The sequence below is a fragment of the Emys orbicularis genome, chromosome 14 (genome assembly GCF_028017835.1).
Source record: "Emys orbicularis isolate rEmyOrb1 chromosome 14, rEmyOrb1.hap1, whole genome shotgun sequence".
Taxonomy (NCBI): Eukaryota; Metazoa; Chordata; order Testudines; family Emydidae; genus Emys; species Emys orbicularis.
This window is the reverse complement of record NC_088696.1, coordinates 4,570,162-4,595,187: the sequence shown is the minus strand read 5'-3', so window position 1 is coordinate 4,595,187 and position 25,026 is coordinate 4,570,162. Positions and strand designations below refer to the sequence as shown.

At 43.7% G+C, this 25,026-nt stretch overlaps 1 protein-coding gene across 1 annotated transcript in view; it reads right to left on the bottom strand.

Annotated features, from left to right (window-relative positions):
- Positions 1-25,026, bottom strand: part of GALNS (galactosamine (N-acetyl)-6-sulfatase) — a 65,416-nt gene that overhangs the window by 4,686 nt on the left and 35,704 nt on the right. The window contains exons 12-13 of the mRNA XM_065416386.1: positions 15,355-15,476; positions 2,122-2,239 (exon numbers count right to left, since the gene is read on the bottom strand). Coding sequence (XP_065272458.1) covers positions 2,122-2,239; positions 15,355-15,476 — 240 coding nt within the window. The remainder of the gene's footprint in view (positions 1-2,121; positions 2,240-15,354; positions 15,477-25,026) is intronic.

Genomic DNA, 25,026 nt, shown 5'->3' with positions numbered 1-25,026 from the left:
GGAAATGGGTGGGTGGGGGTGGGGGTGAGTATTTAAATGATGAAAAAAAAAAACCCAAAATGAAATGTGGGATTGCAGTAAAATGAATGAAAAGTCACAATTCCTGTTCTGTCTCCAGAAATCCTCTGCTCTCTCAGTCTCCCTCCTATGAAACAGAAGCCTGGTAAATGATGATCTTTCTTTCCTCTCTCTCAGTGCCCATACACCCATGGGAAATTCTTCTTGTCAGTTATTAAAGCTCAAGTCTGCTCTGACCTACTGTCTTTATTTTTATATATATAAAATCTAGTCACTTGCATTTGTTTATTTGCATTTGTTTAGTATCAGATTCCTTCAGGGAAAAGATTAATGCTATAAAAAAATGCTGGAGCAGGTTTACATTCCACATAACTAACAACAGATGGCAGTGACGCACCAGCAATCTCTGTGGGCGGCGAACGGGAAGGCAGAGGGATTTCATATGAGCGTGTCTCCTGAAATGAAGGGCTCCAGACAATTTAAGAACAATTAATTCTGCTTTCTAAATATGTTTCTCACTTTCAAAATACATACGAACAAGGAAAACCCACTGGAAATTTCACAGGCTAAACATTCTGCTGAAGCAATATAGATCCAAACAAACAAAGGGAATTTTCATCCTTTTGAAAAACTGGATTACATCTGCTTTAGACTCAAGATTTAAGTCCATTCAGCTTTCATAGATCCATTCTTGAAACACCGCGTCCTGAGACCCCTTCATGTGCCAAGTCCCACATCCAGCAAAACTGGTGTGGGTCCAGGCAGAGGGGCAGTTTCTTCAAACCAGCACATTGAGAGATCAGCTCAACAGGGGTTCCCTGCACATTAATGACCGGGAGCACTGGGGCACAAGAGAGTGGAGGATTTGCCACATCGGTGGTGCAGAGGTGCTAAAGTTGCAGCGCCTATTCCTGTCCTGAGACCGGAGTAACAGCTACAAAGTGGTTGATCTGCTTTATTCCATGGCTAAATAGGAAAGATTCCTCTTCCCAGCCCCCCAAGGGATCTTCAGGGCACAAGCCAGATAATGGGCTTGGCACCAAGAAGAGATATGGGGACCCACTACTAGGTACGTGCAGAAATTGGAGAACCTTTCAATCCATTTATCAAAGGAGGCAATAGAATACCACTGCTGAGTGAGGACAGTTATTAAAGCAAACGTGAAACAAATGCAGCACAGAAGAACTGATTCAACTGCTTCCCCTGCACAACATACAAGAAATGAAAATCCTAGAAATTACAGATGGTAAAAACTTACTAGGTGACTCTATCCATCTCTCTACTAACGCAAGATTGTTCCCTATGTTACAGTCTGTAGCCACTGGAATTTGCCCTGGAAGATTATTTCACTGTCGGGAAGATTTTTCCTGCTATTCAACCTACATCATTTTCCTTTTTTTTCAGTTTCATCCCAGTATCCTAGACACACATCTTGGACTACACTAAATAATTCTCCCTCTTTGGGGTTTACATGCTTCAAATCTTGCACACTGCTCTGGGCCCTTCTCAATGTCCCAAACCATCACGTTCAGAAGGAGCTCAGTAGAAATCAGGGACTTTTTGACTGAAATGCCAAAGCACAACTATCAAACATGCAGTTTCAAATACAATCTGAACAGAAAAGCAGCACTACTCTCCATTTGCTGTGTTTAAGACCATGAAGACTTTGGAAAAACAGTTGTGGGCTGAGGTTGGGGAGGTGGACCAAGACCAAAGATACCCAAACCCATTGAGAACAACAAGAGCCCAGGTGCCAATCCCATTGCTCGCAATGCAGCTGGACTGCTGAGATTTGTAGAGGGGATTAGGAAGGAGGAGAAGACACTAGAGCCGTGGATACTGTACTATCTATAAGGAAGGAAGTCACAGAGTTTATCACAGTGTGCTGGTAGACTTTCCAGGCCTAAGACCACACACTTTGTACTATGGCATTCCACAGATAACCAATGGCTGTATCTTCAATGCAGTAGCCAGATAGCCCTTCGAAAGCACTGAATGACGTTTCTTCTCTAGCCCTCCTCAGTGTTAGGTGAGACTTTTAAGCTTTACGAAATACATTATAAGCTAAGGATGCTCAAATTGATTTATATTTTACTCCCTTACCATGACGGCCTTGTCACAGACGTTTAGCTGTGGCTCCCCTGGCACCATGGTCTCCTTGTGCAGCTGGACTTTGGGGGATATTTGTTCCATAACTTCCTGGTACTCAGAGCTGGAAAACCTAGAACAATATGAAAGCAACAGGAGTTATTAGTTAGACACTACCCTGGTGTCTGGTTCGATGTATGGTATGTTTAGGGGACAGGAGTTTGTACAGTGCATGGCACTTAGGGCCATTGGGAAACTGATGCCTGGTACGGCTGCTCCGGGGCAGTGCCTAGAGCACTATACAAGCACCTGGTAACACATCTAAATAAGTAAATGAGAAAGTTGGGTAGGATTTCCAGAAACACTGGAGGGTGCTGGGTGTCGAACTTCCATTGCCTTTCAATCGGAATTGGGGGCCTCGGTGCTTGGAACACCCCACCCGTTTTCCCTATAACAAGGGAAAAAACAGTACTTTGCATCTTTGTTACACCCCCAACATTGACTAATTCAGCCTCTCAATCCCCCAGCAAGGTGGGCAAATATCACGAACCCCACTCTGCAAATGGGGAACCCGAGAAAGAGAGAACTCACAGGACAGAGCCAGGGACAGAACCCGGAGTTCCCAACTCCCCACCCCATGTTTAAACCACAAGAATGTTTTTCTTCAGCAACATTCTTGTTGCTGGCTGGCACCAACCTGTCCCATTCATACACAGGACACTAGCCAAGCTTCTCCCATTGACCTTAATGGGGAGTTGGCAGCCTAAAGCCCCCATGCAAAGAATGGTGAACCTATCTCCCTTTTATCAGCATTATTACTTCAGTAGGTATTGTTTAAGTGGCTTACACTCTATTTCACTGTGGTAATACTTCAAGTACTTCTAAAATGGAGGATTAATACCCAGTGATCTCATTTTGCCCATATTAAGAGTCACTTAAGAAACAGAGAACGGCAAATTGCTTCTGGAGATAAAAGGGAAACAATGCAACGTGGTCCTGACCCCAGGCTCTCTTTGCTAACAGCCCAACCTGGCCACCAGCCCCACACTCCAGCTAATTTCCTTCTCTGAAAAACAATCATCTCTTGAAGCCCAGCAATGTGCCAACTGTTTCCAGTAAACCCTATAAATATAACATCTCCTCGGCAGCCTTCCAGAGAGAAGCTGATTGTGGGGATGGGTCTGAGCTATGCTGATAGCGAACGAAAGGGAATTGGGAATGACAAGCTCAAGCAAGCTAATCTGTCTCTCTCACACCTACCTAGCTGTATCCTGGATTAGAGAACAAATGTAGAGACTATCAGCAGGTCCAGCAGTATGATTTGGTTGGACCACCAGGAGAGATTATTCTTGTGACGTTCCCATTCCATCACACTCTATCTCCTTTTTTCTCCAATTGCAGCAGGTTCTACAGTTCTCTGTTACACGTTTTGCAGGTCCCAAAGACCATCTCTGGCTACCACTCTTGATAGGAGCATTCAAAGCAGCAGCCATGTGGCCAGTGAGTGGAGACAGCATTGCACCCGAATGGCCACATTGTATCTGGAGGTTCTCTGGTCACATTCAACACACGGGACTCCCAGGATGACCGTTTGTTAAAAAAAGTTATTCAGCTGAGGCTGTTAGGCCTTAAAAGCTAATCTATGTTGACATACAGGGAAGAGATCACAAAGAAACGCCCGCACGCTGTCAGGAGACATCACAAAGGGAAGCTCACAAAGGCTGTGGATGTAGTAAGAGAGATGTACAATGACTTACACAATAAATTGGGCACCGGAGCCCATTAAAATTGGATAGTTCTTTAAAGGGGGAATGTCACTATGCTGCAAATTTGAAAAGAGAGAACGCTTCTCAAGCCTAAATGCTACCGTGACTGGTGGATCAGAAACCAAGATAGCTTGTGTACTTCACATGAAAATACATTCTAATAGCAATAGTGCTTTGTCCTTCTATTGCACCTTTCATCTATCGGTCTCAAAGCGCTTTGAAAACCTTATTTAATCACACTTCGTATTAAGGTGCCATTTATAAAAGGGTTAATAAATGATTAAAGATGTTTTAATAAACGGTTAATTAATTGTTAGTCCAACAGATCAATAGGTTGCTCAAAACCACCACACTTTTAACCGATGTGGTTATAATGATCTAAACACACATACTACTTATGTCTGTAACACATTTAACCCCTATTCAGCATTTACCTTTTATAAACAATTTATAAGTGGAACTTTAAGCTTCATATCTTCTTTGTAAAATACCTAAGGGTTAAATGCTTCACCCACCAAAAGTGCTTTTGGGGCACAGGGTTCAAAATTAGCTGGAAAACTGAGCTGTGGCCTGGCTGACAGGTACCAATGTGTTGCTGTGATTTTGCTGCTTTTCGCTCCATACATGTCAAGGCTGTCAATGGTGAAACCCTCCTTTTTGTCATAATTACAGCCACTGGGTTTGCCCACAGCTCTACTTCTCACCAGCCAGCTGTTACACGTCCGCATGGTGCCGAATAGAATGGAGAAGGCTAGTGTCATTCACAGCATCTCCTTGCTCGGATCTGCACGTGCAGGCCATTGTTTGTGTGTCCCTCACTAGTTCAGTCACCAGAGGAAACCTTGGCCCAACATCAGTTCCTGTGAACCTGTTCAGATCAGCCAAGGAAAGTGGAATGGGAACACCCCTATCCCTTTATCTATCTATCTTGGGGTATCCGAACCATCCATCACTGTAGTACCTCAACAGTTAGATCCTTTCAGTATTTGGCACAGACTGGACAATTTCCAGAAGCATGGTCTGTTTGAAGCAGCCTGGCTCAGACAATAGTTTCACACCTCTAAAGCGAGTACAGTCTAAAACTTAAGGCCATGTCTAGGCTGTGTTTGAAAACATATGACCTAAAAGGTGTTGGTGAAAACAAGTTAAGTACTGTACAGACATGTTCTTAAAAGTTACACTGAGCCTCTGCAAGTGTTTTAAAACATGCTGAATTGTGACAGCCTTACTCACCTGAAGTACTCTACTCCACAAGTCTGACTTCAATGGGACTCCTCATGGTGTAGGCCAGAGTACTAGTCAATGTAAGGTTCTCTCAGTCTGGCCCTAAAATGTGTTAGCTAGAACATGTTTTTAAAACACAACCCATGTTTCTCATCTAGTCCTGTCCCAAGAGTGTGGGGGTGGTACTGGGGGAGTGCACTGGCCATGTGACTACTGTTCACTTTAAATTGGAGTCATGCTGTGAAATCATCATTCGCTCCTTTGTGGTTGTTATTTGAGTGCCAGTGTGGCTGGCCCTGTCAAAAACAGAGGAAGACAGAGCCTCTGCCCCATGGAGTTCACAACTTATTCAGACCCGCAGGCTGACCTGCTCATATCTACAATATGCCTGCTGATGATCCCACGCTCACGTGCCGTGCTTTTACAGAGCAGTATGTAGTGGGTTGCCACTGCCCACAGCCTCAAGGCAGAAGCATGTTTGGAGAAGGAGTTTGTAATAGGAGTGCGAGTTTGATTAGTGCCCAAGGTTTAGGGGGTAAATACTTCCTGGTAACCAATCTGAAATCTACCTGTGAACTGTTAACATAGCTAGGAACCTCTCTTACTCCTACGAGTCGCCCCATTGTCTTCAGTGGGAACGCAGGATCAGGCCCCAAGTGCAGACTCTGCAGCATTTTCTATAAAAATGATATTATCTATCCAGGTGTTTGAATGTTACCATCTGAGTGAAGGTTCAGACCACTCTGCCTCCAGGGCACACTGCATTTGTATTCTAGCTCAACAATCCTGCTGAAGGGAAGAGCTGGGAATAGCAGTGAAAGAAGAGAGAACGTGAGCAAGGGTTGAGCAGGTGTTGTTGAGAGGAGTTTGCTAAAAGAGAGCCCCCTGTGTACATGAAGTTATTCCATGCTCAGAATGAAAGAACAGAGTGGACAAAGTCAAGGGTCATTACACTAATTGACACTTTACCTCCAGGAAGTCTCTGGAGAGCCAATCAGGGCTGGATTGCAAGCACTAGGTCCCAGACACAGGTGTGGCCTGTGCTTAGTTCATTTAGAGTAATTGTGCTTTGGCAATCTGTTCTCATCTCCTCCCTCTCCAAACAAATCCACGTGTAAACTGCTCTGCTGCTAACCCCCCTCCCCCATGCCCTACAATGAAATTAACATTTGGGGGAGGGGATGGAGAGGTCTTTAATGTACTACTTTGATTAACAGAGGATCATTTTAATCTTAGAATCCTCACAGTCCTTCACCTTCAGGTTTGCTACTAATTTTGAATTATATGAGAAGTTATGAGACAATTTCTTTATCTTTCTCATCACACATAAACCCGTAATAAACAGTATACCCAAACAGGCAGAACATTTCTAGCTAGCTTAGTTTTTGAGCTAGATCTTGGTTTTTAAATTGTACTTTTTCCAGGTGATTTATATACAAGCAGACTCCAATACCTCTATCCTGGGAACCATAGGATTACCTTATTATTGAGAGAAATGTTACCAAATGGTCATAATATAACAAGTATCAGTGGGGTAGCCGTGTTAGTCTGTATCCACAAAAACAACAAGGAGTCTGGTGGCACCTTAAAGACGAACAGATTTATTTGGGCATAAGCTTTCGTGGGTAAAAAACCCACTGAAGAAGTGGGGTTTTTACCCACGAAAGCTTATGCCCAAATAAATCTGTTCGTCTTTAAGGTGCCACTGGACTCCTCGTGTGAGTATAACAAGCTTCATAGAAGTCTGACACCAAGCTATTTAATACCAGTGCTCAGATTTACAGCATATTGTACCAGACATATGTGAAGGTAGTGGAACATCATCAAATCTGGTTAATAAAGTGGCTTCTGTATTTTACTTCTTTCTCCATAGGAATGGTTTAACATAAATCCCTTTTTGTTTCTAATAATTAAATAATCACACCCAGACCCTGATGGGCTAATCTTATCTACTTCAGGTACTTTCTGGGTTTCCTATAGCGTCCACCCCTGTAGTATCTAAGACTTCATCTTCTGCTATTATTCAGTCTTCCTTTGTTGCTGTTTTCCATTGTCAAGTTTATTCTCAATGTAAAATCTGTATTAGATGAGATGGAGACAACCGGTCTGGGCTCTGCTTCTCAGATGCAGCAAGTTGCACTAACTGGAAGGAGGCATGACGTAAAGGGAAATGGGAAGAGGGTTAGAATAAAAAAACAACCCTGAGACCCATATTTTAATCATCTTTTATTCTGGTAGCTTTTGGGGGCATTTTAATACAATTACTCTTAAATCCTTTTGGCTCTTGCTGTGCAAAATTATCACACTCCTTCTACAGTTCTCCTGCTGACAACATAGAAAGCCTACAATGAGCTAGGTCTGAGTGACTGCCTCACACCTTTTCTCTCCAAGGCACTTACAATCAGCCATGTTGTCCTTGATTTTTGTCTGAGGTTCTAGCTGGCTCTCTCTGGGAGCAAAGCCTTCTGAATTCAGAGGCTCATCTAGGGAGCACCCCCCTTCCTGAGTATGTCAATCAGGTTCTTCTTGGTGGCTGGCTGTCTCCAGCAATCAGCAAAAGGATTGCCCATCTGGTCCAATTAATCTCAGCCTATTTTTAACTGCTCTTCTTTTTCTGGTGTTGGGTTTGTTTGTTTTTTTGACCATTGTTGTAGAGTAAATACAAAATTAGGGACTCAGAGTTAGCTCAAATTTGCTTAAGGAAATATGTGTGTTGTAAAGAAAGGCCCTGGCTAGCAAGTAAAAGGAAGCCCTTGAAAGAAACAAGTTATAAGGCAAAAGCAATGAAGTAGGGAGGATGTCTGGTTCAAAAAAAAAAAAAAAAAAAAAAAAAAAACTAATGAGATACGGGGAAGTTTCCAAAAAGAGGGCCTCTGACCAACAGGGGTACTGCCGATGGTTTTAAAGAAGACAAAAAAATCTGTCTTCGAAGGAGCCAACATGGATACCAGTGTTATCTTAAAAAGGAAGACCGATGGCAACCCAGGTGCAACAAAAAAGCTATTGGTCAGCAGGAAGGGTGGGAAAGGAGAAAGAGGAGACACCTTGGGGAGAAGGGAGGTTGTATATTTTATCTGGATTAAGACTGGAAATAAGGGCGAACTCTCTCAAACTGGTGGTTAATGAAAGTATTAATTACCTAGGACATTGTTTGTTTGTTGAAGGGGTTTAAAAAAGTTATGAATGTGAGGGTTCTTTGTCACGCTGGAGCATACCAGGAATAGACAAGTGTTCCCTAGGTCTGGCCTGTTTGTAAGCATACTGATCACATGCTTATGAAATACTTTGTTACTGTATTGGGTGCTGTAATTGCTTATTCTTTACGCTGTTGGACATGTTTAGAGCAATTGTATAAACTACCATTTGGCCTTTGGACTTAATAAAGGAATGTGTGGTTAAATGAGTGTTTGATGGTCTCCCATATTATCATTAATTCCAACAATTGTGTTTCCTTGGGTCTCAGCTGTCAGTACTGGACCCGCTTACACCACTTTTGTTTAAATGCTAACTTTAGAATTTACAGTGTTCCTGAAGCGTGTGCTGGCTATTTTGACTATTAGCGGTAAATATGCCCAATGGCCTGTGATGGGTTGTTAGATACGGTGGGATCTGAGTTACTACAGAGAATTCTTTCCTGGGTGTCTGGCTGGTGAGTCTTGCTCACGTGCTCAGGGTTTAGCTGATCGCCATATTTGCGGTCGGGAAGGAATTTTCCTCCAGGGCAGATTGGCAGAGGCCCTGGACGGTTTTCGCCTTCCTCTACAGCGTGGGGCACGGGTCACTTGCTGGAGGATTCTCTGCACCCTGAAGTCTTTAAACCACAGGTTGAGGACTTCAATAGCTCAGACATAGGTCAGGGGTGTGTTACAGGAGTGGGTGGGTGAGATTCTGTGGCCTGCGTTGTGCAGGAGGTCAGACTAGAACAGGGGTCGGCAACGTTTGGCACACGGCTCGGCAGGGTAAGCACCCTAGCAGGCCGGGCCAGTTTATTTACCTGCTGACGCGGCAGGTTCGGCCGATCGCGGCCCCCACTGGCTGCGGTTCGCCGTCCCGGGCCAATGGGGGCGGCGAGAAGCCACAGCCAGCACATCCCTCGCCCGCGCCGCTTCCCGCCGCCCCCATTGGCCCGGGACGGCAAACCGCGGCCAGTGGGGGCCGCGATCGGCCGAACCTGCCGCGTCAGCAGGTAAATAAACTGGCCCGGCCCGCTAGGGTGCTTACCCTGCCGAGCCGCGTGCCAAACGTTGCCGACCCCTGGACTAGAAGATCATAATAGTCCCTTCTGACCTTAAAGTCTATGAGTCTATGAAAGCTGCACACACTGATCAAATGCAAATTTTAAAGCACTATTGCTATTCAAATCTTTGCCATGGTGGTGGTGGTGGGGAGTGGGGGAAGGAGGGAGAGAAGCCCTTGTACAAAGTATCAGTGGCAGCTGGAGATGGACATCTTATCTATCTACAATGTGGGTGACAGCGGACCGTATCCATTTAGCCAGGGCTACTACTCCTAAATTCTAAATAGAGTGCCGTAAGAAATGCTGTTGAAATAACACTGGATAAAAGGAAACCATAGGGAGGGCTGGACTGTGGCAAGTGTAGGCATGTAGAACTGAGCTACAGTCCCGGCTGATTCAGGGTGTTAGTCTGGAGTTAGCCCTTCCTCCCAGTGGAAAGCAGAGGCAGCCCAGACATACCATCACCTTCCTTCCCATGTGGGAAAGGGAAGTAACTGTTGTACTGATTAGGTGTTACCAAGCATGGAAACACCAGATGAGCCCTAAATCTTTCAGAAGATGAGAAGGGTAGTCCCCTCCCCCACACCTCCTACATCAAGTTTCTGTCTTCAGAAGAGCTCAACAAGCACATGTTAAACAGGGAATGCCACGATCCTAGAAAGAAGGGGGGGAGTGTGGTTTAGCAGTTTTATCCAAGGCCTGGAAAACAAGAGGTTCCTCAGTTGCAGAGTCCCCAGGATCACTGCATGACCTCAGACAAGTCACAGCCTCTCGCACCTCAGTCAAAACAGCTGTGAAACAGGGTAGAGCTAGACCAGATGTTGCCTTGGAGCTGAGCGTTCCTGTATTGTCTTTTTTCCATCTGAGCCCTTATTGCTGCTGTTTAGCTAAGTGCATTGGTTAAGTGGGAGGATAGGTGGTGCTGCTGCTTTTACAGTTATTATTCCCTGATAACCAGAAACTTCTATGCTCAAACTCTGTTCATTTTTTTTTTTTTTAACATCATCTTAATTACTTGGTGGTGCTAAGTTTTGTTTTTGCTCCCAGGACCTATCACTGGGGGTAGCAGGTCATTGCTGGGGGTTCTCCTCTGTCATCTGCCAGTAGGACTTTTCTTCCTCTGCCCTAGGTTTGGCTAATTTCATTTCCACACCTCCTGTTGACTGTATTTCCCTTCCTCAGTCATCTGAGCATGGATGGTTTTACTCCAGAATGCACAGTCTGTGGTTAACAGATCCGATATGGTCCATCATCAGGAGTATTGACCTCCTGGCAGTGACAGAGATCCACTTGTCTCGGAGAATCTTATCACCCTGTAGCGTTACAGATTAGGGTGGTACTATTCTCCACACTCTTCTACAATGGCTGGTTGGGCTGGAGGAGTTGCACTATTGGTGTTTCTAGTTGCAGAGCCTTATAATAAGTTAATGCCTGCTCCGTAACCTTGTCCAAATGGCAGTTTCCCATTGCTGATTTGAAAAAGGCAGAAGTAGTTTATTTCCTACCTATTATTATTAGCAGTAGTAGCACTATTAACATACTACCTAGGAGCTACCCCTAGTCATGGACCAGGACCCCGCTGTGCGAGGCGCTGTACAACCTATAATCTGTGAGAGGTTTGCTGACTTTTCAGCCGTTTACTGTCCACTGCTTAATTATGGGCCACTTAAACAAAAATGATGGTGATTATTCACCTGATATTTCTGTATTTGTTTCAATGCTGATTTGTGAGTCTTGATTTGAGGCAGCGGTTTCTTGTAGCCACTCACTTGTCTAGACATTGTCTGGACCTTTTTATTAGCTGACTTTGCCCTTTTCAGATAATTTTTCACTTGAACTTCATTCACGAGTTTGTTTCTTTTAATATTCCTTTTTGTGAAGCGTCACTCTCTGCTAAGAGGGTTACTCATCGAAACACGTGCAGGTGTTTATAGAAGCCTTACTAAAGGAGAGGTTGATTTAATGGCTCACTGCAACACAGAGGTACCAATGTCTGGATTACAGCGGGCAAAAGCCCACAGATGTACTTCGACAAGCTGTCCTCCACAGTCATATTTCTCTTCAGACCCCCCCAGGCAGTGGGACGACTTGTTTGTTGCAAGAGGTGTTGCTGGAAGAACTCCAGGCATGTGCCGGACGTGAGTGCTTCCTAGCAATCTTTCATTGTCTAACACCTGCTTGGTTGATACCAGGCAGCAGGTTCCTGTTGTCTTGACTGAGGCGTCTAACCATACTTCTCAGCAACTTTTTCATAGTTTTAATGCTTTCCTCGGCACTCCTCCTTGGGCTGCAGGTAATTTCCCAGTGCTCTCCCTCAATGCAGCCGCTGCTGTTTCCCTCTGGTTAGATGGCGAGGATCCAGAATAACTTTCCCTCTGATTATCCCCTGGGTGAAATTATACACCGGTTTAGCTGTTTTGCTCGTTCTGACGTTTCTGCCCTGACCTGTGAAGTCAGGATCCGACAGAAGAGCAGCTAATCTTTCTCCTATCAGTTCTGCCAGGAGCTTCTTCCTCTCTTTTCTGGCCCTATAACTAGCATTGTTAATTCTTTGATGGTTTCTAGGATTTTTCATCATGCTCTTGTAAACCCTGTTTTAAACACGTTCCTGTTGGATTCTGAAATCATTAGTAAATATCAGTCAATTTTGTGGATTCCATTTGTTTCCTCCATTCTAGTCAACTACATCGTCTGAAATCAGAGGTCACTGCTTCTCCAGGCCCAGAGTTTAGGGGACTCCAAGTTTGGATGAGGATCAATCACTCAGATCAGATGGCAGTACTGACTGCCATTAATGACAAGCAATGGCTTTAGCTTTCTGTGCTGGCTTGTTAAGATGTTGCACCTCTGGAGATTTATCCTGACAATTCCTTCTGCACCTTCAGAGTTTGACTCCAAACACCTTCTTTATTGCAGTTTGTATTGGGTTTATTGTATTTTATGCTGTGCTAAGTTTAGTTTTATTTGCTGTTTGCTTGTGTTCTTAGTGAGTATTGTAAAGCATCTTAATATAGGCATGTGTGAATAAAGCTGAAGTATTTTTCCCCACAATTGGTTCTGAAGGTGCTAGCAACAGATTATTTTAATCTCTCTAAAATGTTACTTGGATGCATCATATTCTTGGAAAGAACCTTTCCCTGTATGGTACTTGTGGGATGTGCAATACTCAGAGAATCAAATAATTTAATAAAGGAAAAGACTTATTAAATCACCTAGTCCAGTCTCTGTAACAAAGGCTTTCTACAGTTCCAGTGGTTTTAAATTAATCTGAAGGACTAGGAATTGTGTCCTGCAAGGAGAATGAACATTGCTTGGACTTAGAGAAATGCTTCTCCCCCACATTGTCGGTGTTAATGTATGATCTTATGTTTTAAAAAATAAGCTCCCAGAGCTACAAAAAACAACATAAGACATAAATTAGTGTCTGTCCCTCTGCCTTCTTAGACATGATCATTAACATCTCAGATGACAAAGACACAAAACTGGTTCAATCCTTGCCACACAAGAGCTAAGGAGATGCAGATAATCAAGGTTCTTACTGGGACCAGTACGGAGTTAAATTACCCTTTTGGCAACAGAATGCTGGGTTTCCCTCTGAGGAGCATTAATGTAGGGACTCCCAATGGGCAAGCGGCCAAAGGGGATAATTAAACTAAATAAAAATACACACCAGCCACATCAGTAACATCCCCATAAATGAGGATAATTTAAGTACTACATAGGATAGGATAGACCTACTTTCCATGATGTTTCCAATGTGACCAGAGACAAGAGAAGAGTAACATTACATGTTGCAGAAAGGAATATTCATTTACTAAAAATATCCTTTCCATTATGGTTTGCATATCAAATAACATCACTGCTTTCCATAATCATGTCATAATCTTACCATAAAATTCAATCAAGGCAACAGCTTGTGGGTGTCCAGAAAGCAATGGAACCATATGAGAAATGACTACAGATGTATCACTGGAATTTAGTTCAATCCTCAAAACATGGCTGTTGAAAGGAATGCTTAAACTATCAGCCAGCAGGTGCCCTGCAGACAGACACCTCCCAGATAAGCCTCTTCAAAACACAGACCAACATAGCCAAGATAAGATTTCTGATCACCCCATTCCAAAAATTAGATAATTTCCACCTCCCGCAAAAAACACAACCATTAAACCAAACAGGATATAATCTCATCTGGAATCCCAATCCAGTAATGTAATTTTACTGAGCTGAATTTAAAACGCAGCAGCAAAGAATAAGATGTGATATGATTTGGTTTGTTCATTAGTGCTGAAATGCAATAGAAAGAGAGCAAATGCAATGGGATTCTGGAGAGTTTTATACACCGTGTAATGTACCTCTAGGGTGCTCATCTGTTATGAGAGAGAGAGAAGTGAAAATATTTTTTCTCCCCTTCTCTCTCTAGTGAGAACACTTAGTGGACAGTACAGGCTCAGTGCTGTTGAAAATAATGGAGTGAGTGCATCCACTCAATTATTTAAAATGGTTGAGTAATTGCAGTCCTGTCAGTTCAGAAAACATCTCTCTGTAAAAGCCACTGCACAAAACCATTTCTGTGCAGGTGGTTGTGGCGGCCCCACTTTCCTCCTTATTTACTTATACATTCTATAAATCAGAGCCAATGGGAATGGAAAAGATAGCATATCCCAGTCCGCCATCTGACCTTGCTAAAACCCCCATAACATTCTTCTTAATCAACGGAGAAGGGCGGAGCCCAGACAGACTTTTCGTAGGGTGGCTGTAATTAAACTCACAGGGCCAGATTCACCTTCTGGCTGGGTTAGCTGATGCCTGCTTAAACCCTTGCAGAAATCATTTGGGGCAGGAAGTCTGCTAGAGGTGCAGGTTGCAGTGACACAGTTATGGGAGATTAAGAGACCAGCATAGTCCAAAGAGTGGGCGGGGTGGGCAGAGGGTGGGCCACCAACTCAATTACTCTCTAAGGAAGCTCCCACAGGCTTGAAAGCTTCCCACTCGCCATCACAGAATGCAGGGGAAAGGCACTGGTGGCAAAACCTCTCCGAATGTGCTGCGTTGGGAAAGGGGAGGCTTGGCCCTGGAGAACAAGCGCAGACAGCAGACTAGCTTGGGTGCGCACGTTCACTGATTTGCTATTCTGCAGCTACCCTAGAGTCAGTCCTGTCCATGGGACACAAAAGGTAAGGGGTGTTGGACATGGGACAAGAGCCACTAGACAGTCTAAGTCAAGCTGGGACAAGTGCCAACCCAGTGTCTGACCAAACCATTTGAAAACTATATTTTGTTCTGTTCTTTATTTGTTAGTTTAGAACTGTGGTCACCAGTCTAAGCTTTCTGAGGTGTAACACCTGATTTTCAGAAACAGCTAGCAAGTCTATTGATAAATATATAGGTATTGCCACATACCCAAGGTGATATCTATGCTGATATAATCTTTGTACTACACCACCACTTGTTCCCTAAGAAATGTCTGTCTCCTTTCCACCCATAGCTATATGATCGTGTGGATTCTGCTTTAACTGCTAGATTGGCACAATTGCCATATCAGTTTCATTCGGTGCATTTGCCTGTTCACATCCCTCTTAAGACAAAATAATCATCAATTAACAAAATACATACCATTAATAATGAATTACTAAGATGGACAGCAAGACATGAAAACAATATCATGCTCACAATGACACGATGACCATTTAATACAGCTTATTTTACCCATATGAAACAGAACCTGAATAGCCGGAAGAGGAGCTTTGTGTAAGCTTGAAAGCTTGTTTCTCTCACCAAGAGAAGTTGGTACAATAAAAAATATTCCCTCGCCCACCGTGTCCAGCAATCAAGAGAGTCAGGTCAGTGAAATAATGGGACCAAATGCACCTGTGACAGGAGAGTAAATGCCAGATGAACTAAGCCTTGTGTTAAAGTCACACTGTGCTCGCTGAAGAGCTTCCTACCACCTCACTTCCGAGCTCCTTCTGGACCAGACCATTTCCAGCAATGGACATTTCCATTTGTGTCTTTCTGGCTCACCTTATCGGATACTTTTCCCCAGGATCCCTTCCCAAGTGGAAGAGCAGAGGCAGTTTGGTGTGTTCCTCCTGAGTATGGGTGGTTACTCCAGAAATGTTCTGCCCAGGACAGAAATCAATACCCTGCATTGGAGAGAACGAAGTGGGTCATTGGGAATGTGAGATGAGAGAACGGGGTTGAGTTTATTATTTAATAACAGATGTAAATATGAACTCCTCAGCTCCCAAGACTTTGGCTGAGACCACTTTCCCCACTCTCCCGTTATTAACTGTGACTTTTTTTTTTTTTTTTTTTTTTTTTTTTTAAAAGAAGTTCTAACCCGAAGTTGATTATGAGTCTGCAAACTGGATTCTTCTGTTATTTATGCTGGGGTGAAAAAAGTAACTCTACGGGAGGTGATATGGTGTAAAGCTGGAGGGAGAACTGAAGCAGGACTCACATTTCTGTACTATTAAAAAGCAGAAATCATCTCTATAAAATATTCATTAAAATGAAATGGCAAATGAAAGACAAAAGGGGAGATCATTTAATCATAACTCTGCACATGAAAAGCATCTTCTCCCTTTGATTACTGCAGTACAGAGCTGCATAGATGGGTTCTGATTGGCTGGTGACAATGCTATAAAGGGGGAAAAATCCAATAAAATTAAAGGGCATAATCCCAAGAGACAATGAGCACCCACAACTCCTGCTAGCTTCGATGGGAAATGTTAAAGCTCAGTCTCTCTCTGAATCTGACCCAAAGCCATATTTCACTGAAGGAAGCTGTAAATTTTAATTAAAAAAAAAAAAAAGAAGTTTGTCTTTCTGATTTACAGCTTCTCGAAGTCCCGGTATTAGATTATTAAGCTGGTAATGCTAGGTGGGCTGGAAGATCTGCATTAGGTCTGAAAAAAACTCCAGTGCCCATCATTAAACTCTGTGGAAGCAAAAATCAGGATTTCCCCAGCAGTAGCGGCTGGTATGATGACCATGAGTATCTGGACATTCCAGTTGCTCACATCAATGGGTTAAGTCCTCAATAACCAGCCCAGGGACACCCAGAGCTGTCCGTTCAGAAATCAAGAGCAGTTAGCTCTCTGCATCTGTGCATTTGTATGCTTTGCCAGGTTGTGTGTCTCCTGAACTCCAGCCAATTATTAGCCAGATGTCAACTCCCTAATAACTTAGAGCTTGGCCTACGGTCCTACGGGCTAACAGAACACTTTTAGCTCTGGGAATAGCAAAAAATTTTAAGTGCTAATTTCACTGAAGAGAAAATAAAGCAGGAGGCCCCATAGACTAGCAAGAACTAGCACCTAATGGACTTGTTAAACCTCACAGGTTTACAATTCCAGCTAACATGCTGCGCTATTTACTGTACTTCATAATGCCCTGAGACATGGACAGAGACCCAGAGAGAAGGTAAATGGTAATATTTAAATGGAGGGGGGAAAAGCAGTTGTACCATTTGCTTATAAAACAACAAACAAACTGAAAGGCTCTCCACAGATGTTAGGATTTGATTGGCAAACAATTTTCTAAAAATATCCTGTATGTTTTTAATGGACAGCTGGTCAGCGGAGCAGTTAATATTCTGCTTTTCAATAAAGCAAGAAGGTTAGAAGCCCATGAAATCCCATTTATCTGCACAGAGCTATAGATTCCTGAATCAGTGGCTGGAAAAAATAAGAGAGTTGCTTGATAGGTTGTAGCGAGCAACTAATAATGGACTTTAAATGGATACAAAAATGATTGACCTTTTAACCTTCTCGTACCATAGACCTTGGAGACTGAATGAGGTTTTGATAGTGGAAAATAGAATTTAACTTTAAAAAGATACATGGAACAGTTAGTGGAAAGGTATCAAAGCCCAGATATAACATACAAATTATAATTTGGATGCAAATCAAACAAGCTATTTAATTAAGAGCCTGCTAATTGATACACTGCTTCTCTACTGCAAATGTTTTAGTTTGAGGGAAGAATTTATTCTCTTGGGCATTTGCTTCTACATTGCTCTGCTTATATGAGAAGCAAATGGTGAAATGTAATTCACATAATGAGGTGCTCCAGAACACGTTCCAGATTATATCCCCAGATTCCTGAGAAATAAGTCTTCAACAAAGGTGTCTCAGAACCAACAAAAAGCTACCTGTCTCTCTGGCTTCAAAAGCCAATTCCCTCTTCAAATCTAATTTACTAGAGGGAAAAAGAAAATCCCTCAAACATAACATTCTGTGACATTGATAAATAACACCCCGAAAATGTGGCTGAAACTACCATTTACATTCTAAAGCCTTTCAACTTTATCTTCACAAATAAAAAGTGAAATACGAATCATTTTTATGATGTTCTGTGTGACATCAAAATCCAGCTGTGGCCCAGAGATGGCCTCAAAACTTTCCTACTTGCATATCAACTACTAAGTAAAATAAAATTCCCCCTCCATCTCCTCTGAAGGCACTGTCCAGCATAACAACCACTACATCAAAATACAACATCAACAGTTAAAAATGATCCTCTTAGAAGTCCAGGCCCTGAGAGCCAATGGGAATGAGCCTGGCATAATAAATATCTAGGTAAGTGAAAGAGACAGGAAGAGGTAACAGCAAATGGGAGGATCCAGTACAAACCAGAAGGATGGTAATAAATAGGGAACCAACTGCGATCACTCAAAAAAAAAACCACCACCACCTTTTTTGGGAAAAACAGTTGTTAGCTGACTTCTAAAGATAGGGAGGGATGGACTGAGATGGATAGCAGGGGGAAGCAGGTTCCTGGTCAGACTGACCCAGAACATCAGGGTGGTTATTGAGGAAAGCCCTGATCCTGCAGTCAGAGCGGTTTGGGCACAAAGGTCCATCGGCATACATCTGAGTGCCAGACAGGATGTTATGGGGCTGTGCTGGGATCCCTAATGGCAGATGATGAACAAGTGCTGCTATCCATCAGGACAAGGTTCCTGGTCTCAAATGCTGCCAGGTCCTATGCCATGAAGAGCTTTCGAAACCAATGACTGCCAATTTAAAAATTCAAGCCTCTGGTGGCCAATATAAAGAACGCAGGCATATGTAGCGGGCACACTTCCACCTGGTTCATGAGTCAAGTTAACCAGAGCCCCATTTGCAACTGCAAAACCCAGTATTGCAACAGAAACTGCACAGGCAGACCCTGAACGCTTGTGTGGCCCATCTACTTCAAGGGTTCACTCACGTCAGTCTGACTGCAGGGCTGAGGCTGTAAAAAACATTATAAATAAGTAACCTGTTGATAATCTGAATATTATATATACACTATACTAGGTGTCAGAGCACAATACATAGCAGGATGACTGAGGACACAGCCATTGCCATTGTACAAGACAAGTGAGGAGGTCTGATGGCATCATAAAGATTTGGCCAGAGCAATTAATATGTGCTGATGGGAAAAAAATGTTGGTTACAGACAATGCATCAAACCCCAATTTCCCATTAAAATGGACATTCTGAGCCTCCTCTTGATGGAGCCCTATTGCTGAAACCTGACACCAGCAGTATCACTGCCCAATTTAAGAGGCACTAAACCAGCTTAGATTCTGCAGGAAAATCACTTGACTATTTAAATATCAGACTGGTAATTCTGCCTCTCCCTACGTTCAATGCGGTTTCCAGTTCTTGAGAAGGAAACTACTCAATATCCTCTATGAATAAACTGAAAGTCTAGGATGCTCTGTCTGCACTGCTTCCCTTTTCCAGAACAGAGAATTTTTAATCAATTCTGCTTGAGATTTGGGAAGAATTTTCAGGAACAGACAATCCACACATTTGCACCTCTGGACGGTGCCTCTGGTGTCTTGGGAAACATGTAGATTAGGGTTGTGTATGCTGCTTGGGAGGGGAGAGGAGGAAGGGAGATGGAGACTGTCCCTAGATCTTCCTTTATCAGGATGAAAGGAATTACTAGTTTTCATTCCTGCCTCACAGAAGGTTCTTCTGCCTTCTCTGCACAAGCTGGAGTGAGTGCTGATGAAGCAGACATGACTGGTGAAGAACGAGACTGTTCTTTCTCGATATTTGTACTGGTGAAGATTGTTAGGGAATTTGAAATCATGCCACTGTTTCAGAATGATTTCCCACTCTTCGGCAAATTAGACATTCCTTTTTAAAAGGACAAGCTAACCATACAGGCCGTAGAAACTAAGAGCTTTGCAGGCTTTAATGTTAGGGTATGTCTACACCCACCCGCTACTTCGGCGGCTGGGAATCGAAGTTCTGGGTTCGACTTATCGCGTCTTGTCTGGACGCGATAAGTCGAACCAGGAAGTGATCGCCGTCGACTGCGGTACTCCAGCTAGACGAGAGGAGTACCGCGGCGTCGACGGGGGAGCCTGCCTGCCGCGTGTGGACCGAGGTAAGTTCGAACTAAGGTACTTCGAACTTCAGCTACGTTATTCACGTAGCTGAAGTTGCGTACCTTAGTTCGAATTGGGGGGTAAGTGTAGACCAAGCCTTAGATACAGTGGGCCTGATCCTCAGCTGGTGTAAATCAACATCCTTCCACTGAAATCAGTGGAGCTTTGATCTACACCAGATGCGTATCTGGCCCAGTGTTTTTGCTGAGTTCCAGATGGCCAGCTTCACTTAAAAATGAAATTCATACAGGAGAAGAATGAAGAATCCCTTTAAGGGAAATGGGTTGATCCAATTCCTGCCCTCCCCACAACAAAACCTAAACCATCATTAGACTTATTATATTGTTTCCTTAAACATTTTAGTTACGAGAGCCTGTTACTAACAATGTGCTTTTAACTGGCTATTGATTCCCTGCACAATTCTAATATAGTTTACTCTGCACCTTATATGAGGTAAGATGTTCATTTACAATAAACAGTGACCTCACAAAGAAGAAAGGTAATTGCTTGTATTTAGACAAATTCTCTGATCTTTTTCCGCACACTTATAAAAACACGAGGGACATGTCTACAGCTAGTCACAGTTCTGTGCCTTGTTAGAAACAGCCAACTAAAAGAGCATCAGATTACTTGCAAATAGCAACCAGAAGCATGTCTGCTAGTGGACCAGATCTCCTGGACAGGGATGATGTTTTGTACCATTGCACAGTGAAGAGAAATTTCACTGAATGTCATTGAGTTCCTCGTATAAAAAATAAAAATAAACCTTTCCTCCAGACAGGACAAGTGGATTTTTAAGGGGGCAGGAGTGTCTGCCCCTCCAGCCCCACTGCAAGCCCCTCAGCAAGAACTACTGACTGTTGATTATATGGCTTGTGACTCAATTTCCAGAGTAAATGGCCCACAGATGTTATGTCAATAATGACATGAGACAAATACAACAGTTCGCCATTTTGGGCTCCTAGCCAAGCGATGGAATCAGCACTTGTGTTAATGTAAGCCCTCTGGCGATTCATCTCCCTGGCACTATCCCAGCGCATTCTGAATTTACAAGTGACTGTGGATTATGATAGTGGCACAGCAAACACTGGACCGTCTCCTTGTCAACATTTCCTCATTCCAATGCTCAAAACACAGAACAACAAAACAAATATTAATATTAGGAAAAAAAACAGCTTGTTTGAGGCAGGTATCCCCAACACTGCAGCAATCTGCTCTTTCTTCTTGTCCTTGCCACAGCACTGGAAAGCAGCGATTCTCACTCGTGGCAGTTCTCAGCAAAAGCCTCCAGCATTGGAACTCAGAGTGACCGAACACCTGAAAATGCTGGTGCTGGTTTCTCTTGGCAGCCGCTTCAGCCCTGTTGAACAAAAATCGCTTCTAATGTGTTAACTGTCTGGAAGGGAGCGGAGAAAAGGGGCAAATCGAAAAGTCTCCATCGGCTCTCAAGCAGAAGCGATCGATAGCTAGCTCATATGCTCAGAGGACCACAATCAAATGTCATTATTTGTGAGGTTCTACTTGACTTCACATCCCCCCTCACAGAAAAGGCTTTATCGATTCCTTCATGTTGATGAGAAGGGCAATCAGAACAGACCGCAGCACAAATAACCCCGTTGGCATTTTACAGTGAAACAATAGGGTGTGTTTGTGTGTACACACACACACACACACACACACCCTTTATGAAAAACCACTGAAAACTACTAACAAGATACTAAGCTGACAGCAGAGAGGCTGAAGTTTATCAGCCACAATCCACTAAACCAAAGGGCTTTTTAAAAAATATTTTGGCAAAGCTCCAGTTAAGGTCACCTCACCAGTGCTACCGAAGAGCTATGCTCTGTGGGAGTGATCTCAGGACTAAGCAGAGGCGAGAGCTTTACCCTCCTGGTGGCTCAAGTTCTTGCCACCTCTAATGAAGCACTAAAATCGGGATTTTGGAAGGAATTTAATTACCCCTCAAAAAAGAGAGGCAAGTAGATTCCTTCAAGAATCCACAATTTCCCCCTTTATTCTCCTCCCCCCGACCCTGCATAAAGCTGACCTGTCCTCCCAACAGAGGAGGGCTAAATGCAGCAGCTGGGCAGGGCAGCAGGAGAGCAATCAGAGCATGAGGCATATGTTTCAGAGTGGGTAGAGTAAATCTGCCTGTCCTCCAGGATCTGCCTTGTCTCACTGACTCTTCTGGGCTAAACGCAGTGGTGACAAATAGTGGTATGTGATACAAGATATACACACAAGTGGTAGCGAATCTGTTTGGCATTCTGTGGTTGGGCCAAACACAAGCAACTTAAATGCCACAGGGACGGCAGGGGAATGCAGCAGGAAAAGCAACTAAAAGGCGGCTGTAAGGCAAAGTGGTGGGGTGCATGGGGGGCTGCTCTAGCTTACAATTGAATTGGCTTTCAGCACAACCACCGAATGCCAGTTGGGTGTGATTCCTAGACTCCAAAGCCAGAAGGGACCACTGTGATCATCTAGTCAGCTCTCCTGCATAACACAGGCAATGAGACTTCCCGGAATTTGTTCTTGTTTGAACTACAGCATGTATTTTAGAAAAACATCCAAATCTGGATGGTGGAGAGTCCACCTCAGCCCTCGGTAAGTTGTTCCAATGGTTAATTACCCTCACTGGTAAATATTTGTGCCTTACTTCTAGTCTAAATTTGTTTAGCTTCAATTTCCAGCCAACTACCCTACCTGACTGGTGACACAGATCCTCTGACCAATTGGCACGGGATGTGAAATGTACACTGCTGTGTTCATTCCTACTGGATTTGGCTGGAAGAGCAAGGTTGTGAACGCCGATAAGGCCGTGGAAGAGCCTACGCTCTGATAGCCATAAGCACCAAAGCAAAGGATAGTACGGGCCAGATCCTCTGCAGGTCTAAAGCAGCATAGCTGCACGGATTTCAATGGAGCTATTTCGACTTACCGCAGCTGACAATCTGGCCTTATGCCTTCCAGGTGAATCCAGTTACAGGTTTCGGTCACACCACTGCAGACTACACTTCCTGTGCTCTCACAGCTTCTTTTTAAACTCCAGGGGTCAATAATGAAGTATTTTTCCTGTGAAATCATTTATTTACTGACTCTCCAATGAAGTCTGAGACTACAGAATTCTTAAACTTCTCCGTGTCTCCTTTTTTTCAGTCCAAAACCAAATCTAACTCTGGAATAGAATATGTATTAAATCTCAAATTATTTACAAATATAAATATATTCTCTCAGTAAATTCACTTATCTCTGTCCTATTCATCAGCTCCTGGATGTCAGACAATTCAAACTGCATAAACATGAACCACTTGTAAATCACAAAGGCTTTTTATTGTACAAAAATGGCAGCTAGGTAAATATTCCTCATGTGAGCGTCCCATGTAATTTACAAGCAGGAGTGGTGTGTGCCATCAAGTCCTTAGTCTCACTTATTTCCGCTGAGTGGATTTATATTTCTTTCCCTTATGCTATTTAAGGGAGTAGCCATTCATGAATATAAGTTATCTAAATAATCAAGTAGAAATAGCAGGGAAGATAACATCAAATAGTCCTATAGTGCTAGGAAATAGATTATAACGATTTATGGGAGGAATCGGATTAGAAAATACTGGCTTTGGAGAATAAAAAAACAAAAACCAAAAAACCAACACATTTCATCTTTGTGACTGATGACATGAAATTGAATCCCAAACTAGAATGCAGATGATGGGTACCAGTTAAAGCATGTTAATGTCATGAGAGTTTAATAAGGCAAAGAGACTATAAATCAGTGGACTGCTGGCATGGGATCTTTGCAGTGTAAATATTCCAAGTGCCATATGGGGAGAAGCATGCACAACCGAGTTATCTCCTGGGGTTAGCTGTCTGTAAGCGTCTCCTCTGTGCTCCATTTTACACATACTTTATTACTTAGCTGCCTAACGCTGCAATCAAGCAAGTAGCTTTCCAGGTTAGAGGCTAAAATTCCTAAACTTGCACAAATTCTTCTTAACCAAGCTTGACGGTGAAAAGCATGGAGGTGTTCAGAAGACACACATGTGGCCAGAAGGATAACAATGTGATGTTTTCCAATCCTAACATCAATTGGATTCTGGTTTGCTCAGTGGCATTTACAGGTTTAAAAATCTTAAAACAAAAGCACACCAAACATGAATTAAAAATAGCGTAAGTTGTCTGTATTTCGGTTTGGCGGGATTCGTTTTAAATTGATAGATGTTGGTAAATGTCAATTTCAGCTGACACTGAAATCAACACAAAAAAGCATCCATCAGTAATAGCATGAGTGCAGCCTGCCCCTCCCCCCCGCACGCTGCACCTACAGGGATCCAATGTCACTGGCCTTTTGGCAGCGCAGTCCTGGGAGTGAGCGAGCAGGGCCATGACAGCAGAGCTGCAGAGGGCTTCCTGCATGGTGACACTGGATCGCTGCAGGAGCAAGGTGTGGGGGAGGCTGCGGTCCTAGCAGGCGAGCATAGTGCTGGAACTAGAGGTGCTGAGGGGGCTGCCGCACCCCCTGGCTTGAAGTGGTTTCCATCATACGCAGGGGTTACAGTTTGGTTCAATGGCTCTCAGCACCCGCACTGTACAAATTGTTCCAGTGCCCTGCAGGGCAGAGCAGAGACTCCCAGCCAGGCCTGTGAGGGATGAGTCCCCAGCTGTGGGGGAGGTCACCCTGCTGCTGAAAGGCTCCTGCCCAGGGACAAAACCATTCAGTAGCAGGGTGGCCTCCGCTGTGGCTGGGGGCTTTCCTTCCTCCGTGCCATCCTGACCAAGGGTCCTGCACCACCCTGTCCGCTCTGCCCTCCCAGGCTTGCAGCTTTCTCCACACCTTGCACGTGCAGGGATCGGGTGTCACCGGCCTGTGACCACGTGGGGAGTCCTCTGCAGCTCCGCTGTCATGGCCCCACTCACTCACCCACCAGCCAGGTGTGTGGGAACTGTTCAGCAGTGGGGTAGCCTCCCCAGCAGCCAGGGGCTCATCCTCCTCTATGTAGTCCTGATCAAGTGGTCTCTGCTCCAGGTCAGGACCGCAACCTCCTTCGCACCTGTGTTTTGGGCCCCTCAGTGGCACAGGGAGCCCTCTACAGCCCTGCCCCAACCCTACCCACCCCTTAATATCATGCAACAGTAAAAATGTAGAAATAAAAAGTGATACTAATAATTGAAATTAAAGAAAAAAATTGGATTCTGACAAGACTATCTATATTTAGTAAAAAAACCTCTCCCAATTAACAAGGGCTTTCAAGAGCAAATGGAGATTTGGCTGAAACATGAAACAATGAAGCAACTCTACAAAAATA